We start from the raw sequence: 12,910 nt of genomic DNA, 5'->3' as shown, positions 1-12,910 counted from the left end.
TCCATTACAACCCACAGCCAATGCCACCATGACCCACACAAAAATCCACTTTCTATTGGAGTCGGAGTCGGATAATCCGTTAAAGTCGGACATTTGTCGGAGTTGGTTTTTTTTCTCGGATTTTTTATAGGATCCGACTCCGACCCTCCTCCGACTCGGAGTCGGATTATTTTAACGGAGTCAAACTCGGATTACTTTTTTCTCGGACTCGGAGCGGATATTTTACCTCGGATCGGGGCGGAGTAAGGTCGGATCCGGACTAGATTGCATCCCTACTCGAAACCCTTGGGCGAGGGTTTTGAGGGTGGGAGGAGGGTGGCTGACTGTTTTTCGTGGGGTGGAGGAGTTTTAAGGGTTTTTTCATGAATTAATTTTTGGAGGGATAGAGAGGAGGGGCGACGAGAGGTGGGGGAGGGGCGGCGAGGAGGATCGGTGACGATAGGTGGGGTGGCTCGGCTATGGGGTAATTGTGTGATGGGGGAATAATTTCGAGAGGAGTGGTTGACTATTTTTCAGAGGTGTCGGTGGGCTGGGGAGGGGTGTCGGTGGGCAGGGAGAGGCGTGGGTAGGCGGGTGGTGGGCGGCTGGGTGGTGGAGGTAGATTAGAAGGTTGTGGTTGGTGGTGAAGTGGTGGGTAAGGAGAATGCAAAAGGCTAGGGGGTGGGGAATCAATTTAGGATAAAAATGGGTAAACTCAAAAATAAAATGGGGGAAAGGGAATGGCAAAAATGGACAAGCAAACAACAACAAAGGGAATGATACCCATTCCCTTTGATAATTAACCCCAACCAAATGGCCCCTAAGAGTCAGTGATTCCACGGAGCCAAAGATAAGGGTTAATTAACGACCTGTTCTCTTCCGCTTAATTTCAGTTCAATTCACTTCAGTTCTTAATTTATTTTTCTCATAAACAATTCATTTTAATTCAGTTTAGTTCATTAAATTTATCAGTACATAATTTTAATTATTAATCTATATAAAATAATTTTTGTTATATAAGAAATGTTAATTAACTTAATCTAATTGTTATTGATTGATCTACAGTTCTACACTAAGGGTTTGTTTGGTTCACCTTATTTTTTCTTATCTGATGTGGTCTGGTATGGTCTGATCTGAACTAAATGACAGATTTGACCAAATTTTGACATTAAATATACAATAACCTATACAGAAAAATATATCGAGTGGAGTCTTGTTAGATTCGTAATAATGTGTATTTTATTAATATGTGATTTTCATAATCTTTTCATTACGAAATAAAAGATATTTAGCGATAAGAAATTGCACATAAAACGATGATGTGATGTGTACCTTATTTTTCTAATTTGATCTGATCATAACTTATTTTTTTTTTTTTTTGTGAAACAAGTAAAAAGTATGGTAAATTAATCAAGACTTAATTTTAAGTATTCATATTTAAAATCCTCCCATTTTATAAATCCGAAAATACAATGATACCAAACGCGCCCTTAATTACGAGTAACAAAATTGTATATTTGTATGTTGATGATGGAAATACATTTTGCACAAATGCTGACATCCGAAGAGAATTGGCCCCACTCCATAACATTGTTCGCCAACGCTGTGTTGTTGGGCTGTTGTTGCTGATTTCTTCTTCGCTCCATTCTCCAACTCGCTGGATCTCGCTTCGTCAACTCATTCATTCACTCACTCTCCGACTTCTTACATCTTCTCTACTCCCATTTTCTTCTAATTTAGGGTTTCTCCGCCCTTAATTTCCAGGCCAATTTCTACTTCTCTTCTACGATCGATCATCAGGTAAACGCAATGATCTCCTTGTTTTTCTCTGTTAATTCACGGATTTTTGCCATAATTTATGCTTAATTCGTCATTTTTTGCTTCATTGTTTTGTTGATTTTATCATGCAGCTGAATTTTATGCTAATTGGTGGAATTTGATTCATGTCGTGACTTTTTCAGGGTTTGATTTTAAGGAATTTTGGGGTATTCTGAAAAGCATGGTAAATTTCTGCCATTTTTTATAAAAAATATATTTTTCAATTTGATGTTTGTAATCTATTAGTGATTGAATTACTAAATTTGGGTGAATTTTGTTTTCTAGAATTACCTCCTGGGAGCTTTCAAGCCTGCTTGTCATATTTCGATTGCATTTGCAGACGAAAAGAATCGAAAGAAGGTAACATTCTCGTTGTTTTAGTTCGTGGTGGAATAAGTAGTTGTATGTTGGCTATTGATTGAGTAGTGTTATTGTTGATTTTTCGCATTTTCGCCTTTGCCATCATGGTGCCAATGCTCTTGGGGGTGGGGGGGGGGGGGGAGTAGATCATTAAGCTGTCCAGTTTGTTTAGGGAAATTGAATTATGATGTTATGTTTAGTTGGTTATTGGGGGAGATTGGTTTTGTTTATTTATTTTTGTGTTAGCATTCGGTTGCTAAAATGAAATCGCTTATGTATCTTCTTGAAATAGGTTCCAATCAAGAAAGAAAATGGTCAAACTGTTATGGTTCCGCTCTTTCAAAGTCAAGAGAATATTGTTGGCAAGGTAAGGTTGTCAATCCAATTCAACATTGCGTTGACTGTGGTATGAATAAGACCATGACAGTTTAGTTGTATCGTTTTTATCCTAGCCTTTCTGATATCTGTTGTTGGGCCTTCGTAGATCTCTGTAGAGCCAGTTCAAGGGAAAAAAATTGAGCACAATGGCATAAAAGTTGAGCTTCTCGGCCAAATAGGTAGGCAATCGTTCTAGTTAACCTGGTTTATGATTGATTCTCATTTTTTTTTCTTGATTTTTAAGGAGTGTTCTCCCATTTTCTTGTTAAACGTTTTGAAACTCATAAAAAATATTAATTGGCAACAACTTTAATGTGTTTATAATCCTTTTTCTTTTGCAGAGATGTATTTCGACAGGGGAAACTTTTACGACTTTACCTCTCTAGGTAGGTGTTTTTTTGTCTGTAGATTTTCCATCTACATTTTCCCACAACTCTAGTTCAACTTCATTTTAATTATAAGGTGATCTTTTGAGCTTTATAACCTTGAGATAAGATGTATCTTTTGACACATTAAATACTTGTAGCTTAGTTTTGGAATCTATTGACTGTAAGACTTCATTTTATGCAAAATTCATAAGCATCAAGTATCTTGCACCTATTTTATGTAAAAAATGATACATGTCAACACTGTACAAATAGGAGGGCTAGAATAAAAAAATTCAATGCCTCATCAATCATGTGTGGTCTTTTTAGCTAAACGAAGGACTAATAACTGATGCTGTTGTGCATTCACATGATCCATTGTACAAATCTTCACAAAATATGATTGAAACACCCGGAGTGGCAATCTAAGGACTGCTGCTTGAAAATCTGCTAGTGCCTCGCTTTCTGTACACCACCAATTAGCCTATAGAACCCGCCTTCGTAATTCTGTAATCCTTTTTCTCTTTAGTCTCCTCTTCCAAGCTACCTTAACATTCTAGGAGATGTTTGCAGACAAGAATTCTCGAGGTGTTGCTTTAAGTCATACTATTTATTGCTGTAGCATATTTTTATGCCAAAGATGGGATATTATGTAGAATAGGGATTGCAGGCCTATGCATCTTTTTTTTAAAAGGAATGAGAGAGAAAAAGTAGTTAGAAGAATTGTAGGAATATAGGATTTGTGAGAGAAGTTGATGTGATGGAGAGTGAAAAGGTGGTAAGAGAATAGTTTGGATGCACATCACATGTGAATGTGATTTTATTTATTTATTTATTTTTTAAATTAAGATAGGTTGCAGAAAGATTATTTTGAGACATCCCCAAATGGCTAACGGAAGACAATTATAGGATGGAGGAATTATTTGACTATTGAGGGTGTTTTAGATAGGGGAGATAAGGTTGTTGCCTCTTGTTTTCTCTCCAGTTTCTGTAAGATGACTTGATGCCATGGATTTATTGAGTAATGATGAGAAAGAAACTCCCTAGCTGCAACTAGCGATGGCACAGAAAGTCGCAACAATTTGTGGGTGGTCAAACAAACCTTAAGCAACACCAAGTTGATAAAACATCAAACTTTGCTTTTTATTAGCATATAATAGCATATTATATTTTAAATACTAACAATAATTTAATTACCAAGGCTAAACAAGAAGAAAGGTAAAAACTTGGAGCCAAAATTATAATTTGGATGATCTATAATCACTTCACTTGAAAAAGGTCAGGAATGTATTTACGAAGCTCATCTTTCAGGATTATTATTAATTAGAGTGAGGAGGCTAATATGAACTCCATTATTTTTTTTGGGTCCTTGTCTTTGATAAAAACCATCCCTTACCCATAAGAAGAATAGAAATGAAATTATGATTCTCCTTTATTGTTTCTAAATTTCTTTTTGGGATCCCATAGTCAAATGAACCTTAGATGTTTTACTTCTGGAAAAGGTTCACCTAATTCTCTTGTCCAGTGATTTTATAAGAGGTTTGCACTAATTATCCTTCTTTTTGATGTGTGTGGCTGAATTTGGAAAAGGCTATGGTAGATCTTCTTTGGCAGTTGGAAAGTAGGAGAGAGATCATCATTTAACTATGTGATTTGGGACCTATGTTGGCTGTGTATATTCCCAAACAACAAGAATTCATCCTGAAGCCAATATAATGGGTGTGAAGCAACTAAGTAAATATGGCACAAGGATATGCTTAGGAACAATATTTAATGTGCAGTTGTTGTGTCAAGAGAAGGAAGAATTTTTGGTCCTTGTGGCTTGAAAATGAAGAATGAAAGTTTGAATTGTTATAGTGTCATTTTCCATTTGCTACCCAGGGATTTCTTTTACTGAGGCTCTTTATAATTGGAGTCAATCATTGCACCAAGCACCAACTATCTTCTGTAGATTTTGTAGATAAAATTATAGATGACAGTTTGAGGGAATGTCTTTCTTGATTCTACCTTCCTCTAGTACATAGGTGAAAGCCTTTGGTCTCTATTAATGTACTGATTTTGGCTGCCTCTTTTCAGTATTTTACTTTCTTGGCTTTTAGCTATAAAGATTCAAGTTTCCCTTTCTGCTGGTTTGTTTATCTGTTTTGCTTATAGCTACCTACTTTTTTTTTTTTTGCAAACCGAAAGAGGCTAATTAATACATAAAAGTGGTAAATTTTAGCCTTATATGTAACACCGTGTTTTTCTATATCACATGCTCACCTCATGGAAATAAATTCCAGGTTTATTCTTTGTCCCATTTCATGGTTATATATGAGGTAGGATTTGGGGCAACTTTGTTTGGTAGGGGAAGGGGGTGTTTATTTCGTAAAGTGGTATGGGTTTAGAATCAAGAATGAGGTTAGATTAGGGTAGTAAGGGGTTGGAACTTGATGCTTAATACCATGTGTTTGATTTTGTTCGGAAATGGACAATTTTCTTTTGTTACCTGAGAGTATGTTATGTGTCATACCTACTTCCATTTTTGGGTTTTTAAGCCCCATACCTTGTGGTGTGGGTTTAAGGTATGGGTTTGAATTATTTTTAAATAAAGAAGGTATGGGTTTTACTCATCCTAAACACATACCTCATACTAAAATTACTTAAACCTCAGCCAGGTGCTCCTCTCTTTGTTGTCCTTTTGACACTGTAGTCTCTCATTTGCTACAGGCTTTCTGCATGGCCTGTTTTATTTATTTATTTATTTATTTAAATTTATCGTGGGTAAGTTGGTAGTTTTTCTTAAGATATTGTTAATGGGGAAATTTTAAGGATTAAAATCGGATCACTGGGGGCTTAAAAATTTATTCATGCTATTTTTGGGCACCCCATTACAGAGATTTTGTTTGTTACTTAATTAAAATATCTTCCATAAACTTTTTCCATCAGGAGCTCTTAATTCCTCTCTTCTGTGGTTCTGTCCCAAATTTTTTTTTTCCCAGAGAATCAGAAACCAAATGTATGTGTGAGGGCTTTTATATTGATAATACCTTTAGCTAAACTTAATATGCATATGGGAGGGATTTATTGAGACACATGATGCCACTTCTACATTGCAAGCTTGCTACTTATGGCATTTTATTTTTTGAGTTAATAGGGCCAGAATGGTATGCCCACCTTTCAATTTTGCTCCTCGTAGGTTTCCTACATTGTGTTCGGAAGGCTTAAGGTTAATATTCCATTATGTTTATGTGCTATTGGATGTTGAATTGTTGATCCAGGTCCTTATTTTTTAGTGGAGACAAAAATTGTTACAACTGAACTGAACAAACTAGCCACAATTTTGAACCTTGGGCAAATACAAATATACAATTGAGCAGCAGACATCTGAACTAAACAACAATACACTTTAGTCGTATAAGACAATGTTGTTTTTGTTTTAATTATACCCATCACATAGCATTTAAAGATTTTTTTTTTGGGCACCAAATATAGTGGGAGACTCAACTTCCTTGTGTGGGGTGATTCAGAATTAATATCTGGTTTGTATCTGTAGCATACTGGAACACTTAATGTATGGAAATTCCTGGATTGATAGTCATGTGATCTTGTCATTGTTTGTCTTATACTCTTATGTTTACATGTTGATGATTATTAAATAGGTTTTATTTCTGCTATCATATCTGTCAGAACCTGATTGGCGAGGGAAGTTTGCCTACTAACATATTGATGATTTTTTTGCAGTTCGTGAGTTGGATGTCCCTGGTGAAATATACGAAAGAAAAAATTATCCCTTTGAATTTTCCACCGTGGAAATGCCTTATGAAACATATAATGGAGTGAATGTAAGACTTAGGTATGTAAATATTTTGTATTACCTTTTATTTTGGGTGAAAAAAGTCATTTGTTGTTATTCTAGTTGCCCAAAGAATATTTATATCATTTTAGCTGGAGCATATATCTTGCTTTATATGCTTGTTATCATATTTCATTACTACCCACCTCAACCTATTTCTACCTTGTATTGACTCTGCTGAACGAAATTTTATTGTTGGTGAATGCAATTATTGGGATTTCAAAGGGTGAACTCAATTATTGGGCTTTGAAAAATTGAAAGTATTGGGGAATGTTTTTGTTTCTTTGGTGTTTGTTTCGTGCAGTAGTCCTTAAAGGACAGGATAATTCTAGAGAATAAATTTTTTGCTATCTTACCAGGAAATGTCCTTGTCTATTTTTTTTGTTGGAAAAATTGACAGCATAAGTCCTCCCATAAGGTCCCAAATAATTAACTCAGAATAGTCCTAAAGTCCCGATTTGTGTTTGTTTGTTTGTCTGTTTGGGTGTTTGGGGGGGGGGGGGGAGTTGATAAGTGTTTCCCCTAAGCAGTTACGCACTCCTGCATGGTTTTCTAACATGTTCAACAGGCAAAAAAAAAAAAAAAAAAAAAAAAAGGGAGGCGGTGTCAGCTGAAAGGGTAGACCGGTAGAGAAAGGAAGAGAAAAAAATATCCGTCAAAATCCACCTCCTTTTATATACCTTTGAACTTCAGGCTAATTATGTTCTGTTTGGCTCAATAAAAAACAAAGGAAAGAAATAAAAGGAAACAGGCCCCTCTAATTATCCTTTTTATTTGGTCACTTCTTAATCAACCATTTTCTCTCCTCCACCCCTTCCCCAAAATCAGATTTTCTATTTTCATCTTCACTGCAGGACATCAACAATAACCTCCTTTGTCGCCATCCCTTCTCATTCTGCTATCTCCTCCCTCATTTTCTTAGAATATTATGCTTTCATTTTACCCGCACTAAGTCTGCATGCTTATGCTGTCAATTATATTGGTCTTCGGTTGAGTTGTTGGTGGGTTCACTGTTGTTTTTGGCCCTTATGGTTGACAGTGCTGTGATTATTAGTGTTGGTTACGGTGGAATATATGGTTTGATGGAAGATGGTAGTGGATCGGGTTAAGAGTTACTGAAGGTTAGGACTTAAATTTTGGTGGTTGGTGTTGGCTTGAATTATGGTGGGTATGCAAAGGCTGGTTGTTGGCCGGAGTTTTGGCAGAATGGGTGGTGGTGTGTAATTGTTGGTGTGAATGGGTAGGTGGTGAATTAGAGAGAAATGGGGTAATTCTCAAGTCCCAAGGAAGAGGCTGGGGATGGAATTCTGATAAGGAAAGTAGGGAAAGGAAACTCTAAAACAGCCAGCCAAATACCCTCAAAGGGAATTTAGTACGCAAATTGTCTGTCCCTTTTTTTATTTCCCAAAGGTCCTAATCAAACAGCCCCTAAGAGTTTTGTCTTCTCCTTTGTCTTGTAACAGCTTACCCCCCAAAAAAGGCTTTTAGCTAATGGAGGTGGTAGAGATAGTATGTAAGGAGCATCAATTCCTAGGGGATGCCATCCATCTGCAGACTAATTCACATACCATGGTTGGGACCTACTGACCTTCGAGGCGTGAGAATTGGACTAATGAATAATGATTGATTCATAGAAGCATAAAAAGTTAGAATATATGCTTGGGTCAGCAACCCTCGAAAAAAGGACTAGGAAAAAAGATTATACTGCTGTGTATCTCTATTTAAGCTTACAAAATGTACAAGACACTTTTACTCTGGCAGTCTGGCTTCCTAAACATAAGTTTGTTGCTTTTATGGTTTTTCTTTCGTATTTGGAAGAAGTAACTTGTTTTTGTCTTTTTATTATTCTAATTGGTTGGCAACTTGGTATGGGCCTATGGCGTCATTTGTAATTGTATGTTGTGATATACATCATGCTGTTAGAGCTAGGCATTTGACAGTGTTGTATAGCTTACAAACTTGACTCATACCAAGTCCTGGAAAATGTTGCTACAGCTCTTAAACAAAATGAACTTTCTGATTTTGTTTTGTATGGATAACTTTGTTAGGATTTGTAAATTTATATCTGCTTTAACTTCGTTGCATGTTTCAACCTTCTTAGAGATAATTGTTAACTTGTAACTTTGATATATATGATTAATGTGTTTTAAATATTTTGCCCTTTTTTATAGGACATATTTGGCATTTGAGTGATAGCTAATAAAATGCTCTGATGTGCTTACTCCAGGTATGTTCTCAAAGTAACAATCAGCCGTGGTTATGCTGGAAGTATAGTAGAATACCATGACTTTGTGGTAACCTCCCTGTCCCCATTCTTATTATGCATCCCTTTGTTTGCATGTCTGATTCTGCATAACTTTGAGTACCTTTATATTTTTTTTTTTGGCTTTGTAATCTTATAGCATGTAGTAATTGCGTTTATTATGGATCAGGTTCGCAACTATTCTCCACTACCGTCAATTAACAATAGTATCAAGGTCAGTTGGATATAATGTTTGCTATTTTCTGATAACCTGTGTATTATATAAAGATTATTCTGATAAAAAAGGCTCAGCTTTTTGTATACTTTTGCTTCTAAATTTCTGATGCAATTCTTTATCTTTGTTTCCTATTGCTTACTACTGTATCTGTATTGAATCTTAGCAATATATGAAGTACATTATTCTTTTTTGGTATGCCCTTCAATACAAGTTCTTGATTATGCCTCAGTTGGTGCGGTGACTTACATTAATATTACCTTTTTTGTAGATGGAAGTTGGAATTGAGGATTGCCTGCATATTGAGTTTGAATACAATAAAAGCAAGTAAGTCGGCACTTCTTCAACCCCTTGGTTCAGCTTTGTAGCTGGTGCTTTTGAGAAGAAGAGAGATACCATGTGAATTGGTGATGTTGATGGATCTAATTTGTTTTGTGATTCAATCAACTGCCCTATATCTGGTCTCGTTGGGGCTGTTTAGCCTGTGTCTAAGATGAGTTACTGATTTGAGTTTTTCCACAAGAGGGGATCATAAGGACAACACCATTTTGGTGTTCATCCCATACTTCAGCTATGTACATGTGAATAATGAGTACTAATTTGAATTTTACAACTTTTCTTTACAATACTTTCAGGTATCATTTGACAGATGTCATCATAGGAAAGATATATTTTCTTCTTGTAAGAATCAAGATAAAAAACATGGATCTTGAGATCAGGCGTCGGGAGTCCACTGGTTCAGGTGCAAACACTCATGTTGAAACTGAGACTCTTGCAAAATTTGAGTTGATGGATGGGGCTCCAGTCAGAGGTACTAAGAATCTACTAATTGTCTTATACTCCGTATAGTTTTTGGCTACCTTTTGTTTTCTTATTTGCTAAAACTATCCATAGTTTTTTTTTTTTTTTTTTTTTTTTTTGGCAAGCTTATCTTTTTTGTGCAATGTATTTTTTGCACATAGCGTTGCCTACTGTTATTTGCAGTTTCTGAAAAATCTGACTAGGGCAATAAATTCAGGGGGCTGTGCAACTCTTTTCCTTTTTTCCCCCCTGTGCGGGATCTTAAATTTTGTGTACATGTTGATCTTTTAGAATACAATTCTGGACTTCTGGTCAGTTATGATTTAGGGTGTTCAAAGTAGTCTCCTTCTGTGCAGTTGATACAGCAATGATAAATGCTTTTGGGATCTGTTAGCACCTGATATTGCTAGCATTTTATGTGCTTTCTGACTCTCCCGTGGTTTCCTGTACAGGTGAATCAATTCCCATCAGACTGTTCCTTAGTCCATATGAGCTGACGCCAACACATCGCAACATCAATAACAAATTCAGTGTCAAATATTACCTTAACCTTGTTCTTGTTGATGAAGAGGATCGTCGGTATTTCAAGCAACAGGAAATTACATTATACCGCCTTGCTGAGAACTCTAGTTAGCTGTTCCTTTGGTTTAATCTATTTCCATGATAAGCTATAGGTTATTCACTTATTCTAGATGGGAAAGAAAATAGCTATTCCAAAATCTGGCAGATTGGAGTATTTTTTTTTTCCCTGAAAAGGTTGGGTCTAAAGCTGTATCTTTGACTCTTCGTGGTATATTTTTCCTTTTTTCTTTTTATTTTTTAACCCCGATTTTCCACTCTATGATTCTGTTTATCTGGCTTGTACATCAGGTGTGGTTGATGATTTAATAGCATATGTTGTTTTGAAATTGTATTCCCTATTTTCTTGTTATCGATTTTGCTTTTCTGAAAATGTATGTTGATGACTTGATGACACTCATATTTGGCTTTCTACCTCCTAATTCTATAATTATTGCTACATTGCTGTGATTCAACTGAATATTATGCTCCACGTTGATATCTTGAAGAGGAAAATGTTATGATCTGTGGAAAAGAACTCGAACAATGATCATAAGTTGTTTTTAACTCGATAGTAAGTGTCCAAGTTAATTCTCTTGCTTAAAAACAATACAAGTTTTGATCATTTTTTTGAAAGACTTCCTAAGAAGTGCAACTTTGCAAATGATAAGTTACTGAGTCTTATGAGTTATGACCATACCTAATAGGTCGATACCTTCTCCCCTCCACCCGTTTCCCTGATGAATACGACAAGTCTGAGTGTCCGACAACCCCCACCGTTCCCTGAAGAAAACCACCGCACCATGTCGCTGCCTGTGCACAGTGATGACTGAGTCAATGAGAAATTAAATTAAATTAATACTGATTTTGATTTTGTTTGTTTAAAGCTTAAGTTGGGATCATATTCATCTGATGATCAGCAATTAAATTTTTTTTGGTGTCAATTTTCCACTTTAATGGTCGACCTCTTAACTCTATCACGTGCTGCTTGAAGGAATGGAGGACAAACCATGTGAGAGTACTACCAATGCACTTTACTAGTTTCCTTTCTTTGAGAAAATTTCCCAATAAATTCCCTACCAAAAACTCGATAAAGTTATTTTTAAATGAAAATTTGTAAATTGCAGTCATTTAAAATTCATATTATGCAAATTGCACCCATTTAATTTTTTAAAATTCATATTATGCAAATTGCAGCCCAAAAGTTCGTATAAATTGTAAATTGCAGCCCAATTCAATTTTTACATCGATTTACATGTCGAAAAATCTTCGGTGAAGGTTTTAGGGGCCATTTTAGCCTTAAGAGTCCAAATTGAGCTCGAAATTAGCAAAAAAAAATAACATAAGTGTCTTGTTTTGCGTAACAAAAATATATCAATTTGTGGGAAACTGTAAAAATGAGACACTTACATTATTTTTTTTTGCTAATTCCGAGCTCAATTCGGTTCCTTAAGGCCTAAAATGGCCTCTAAAACCTTAAACGAAGATTTTTTTGGCATGTTAACCGATGAAAAGGTTGAATTGAGCTGCAATTTACAATTTAAACGAACTTTTGGGCTGCAATTTGCAAAAAAAATAAATTTAAATGGCTGCGATTCGTAAAATACGAACTTTAAATGGCTGCCATTTGTCGTGCTTGTTTAATTCATGTAACAATACATGAAGTAATACTCCGTAGAAGTATGTATGAAGTGGAAGTATGAGAAGTTTGGTTAACAAAATCATACGGAATACTTGTAGTATGAGGTCTTACTTTCTTCAAAATAGGAATGATTACTTACCTAATCGAGTAATCGGTAAATGAAACTTTTCCAAAATAACGAAATAACTCTGTAATTACATACACTACTTTGAAAAAATAGAGAAATTAATTTGCAAGTAAAATTGTTGGAAAGAACCATTAAATATTCTAAATTGAATAAGATTTACACATTTTTTAATTTTTAATTTTTTACTTTGGTTAGCTTGCATGATTGTGTAAACCATAATTGCTTCAAACACCCTTTTCCTTCTTTGTGTCCCTGGAAAAAATTGCACAATAAGTCACCCATTGTCTAATCCTAATACCACTCCAACTAAGCACATTTGGATTGTGGACTTGTGGTGAATGTTAGCATGGAACCTCTTGAAAACGAATGTGCATATTTGTAGACTAGAGTAGTATATATAGTGCACTCATAATAAACAATAACTCTAATTACATGGATAATTCATAGATTTGCACTAAGGAGCATTTCTTTGTTGTATATGAGAACTATATGACCTATGCATCATTGCATCCCTTTGACATATACAAAATTGAAATTGTTCTTTGACATTAATCAAGATTCAATTTAATT

The 12,910-nt window shown here is 35.5% G+C and overlaps 1 protein-coding gene across 2 annotated transcripts; it reads left to right on the top strand.

The window, feature by feature from the left end:
* The first annotated feature begins 1,510 nt into the window (after positions 1-1,510).
* LOC110681939 (vacuolar protein sorting-associated protein 26A) lies at positions 1,511-10,992 on the top strand. Of its 2 annotated transcripts, none has more exons than XM_021858119.1 (12): positions 1,511-1,779; positions 1,941-1,981; positions 2,083-2,157; positions 2,450-2,524; positions 2,642-2,714; positions 2,877-2,921; positions 6,624-6,735; positions 8,963-9,029; positions 9,168-9,212; positions 9,484-9,539; positions 9,848-10,023; positions 10,466-10,992. In XM_021858119.1, exons 2-12 carry the CDS (start codon positions 1,979-1,981, stop codon positions 10,645-10,647), a joined length of 909 nt encoding a protein of 302 aa, XP_021713811.1. In that variant the 5' UTR covers positions 1,511-1,779; positions 1,941-1,978; the 3' UTR covers positions 10,648-10,992. The 2 variants fall into 2 exon arrangements, with proteins under 2 accessions (XP_021713811.1, XP_021713812.1); XM_021858120.1 differs by having other exon boundaries at positions 1,890-1,981.
* The last annotated feature ends 1,918 nt before the right edge of the window (positions 10,993-12,910 follow it).

This window comes from Chenopodium quinoa, unplaced genomic scaffold, assembly GCF_001683475.1.
Source record: "Chenopodium quinoa cultivar QQ74 unplaced genomic scaffold, ASM168347v1, whole genome shotgun sequence".
NCBI lineage: Eukaryota > Viridiplantae > Streptophyta > Magnoliopsida > Caryophyllales > Amaranthaceae > Chenopodium > Chenopodium quinoa.
This window is presented reverse-complemented; position numbering and strand designations above follow the sequence as displayed.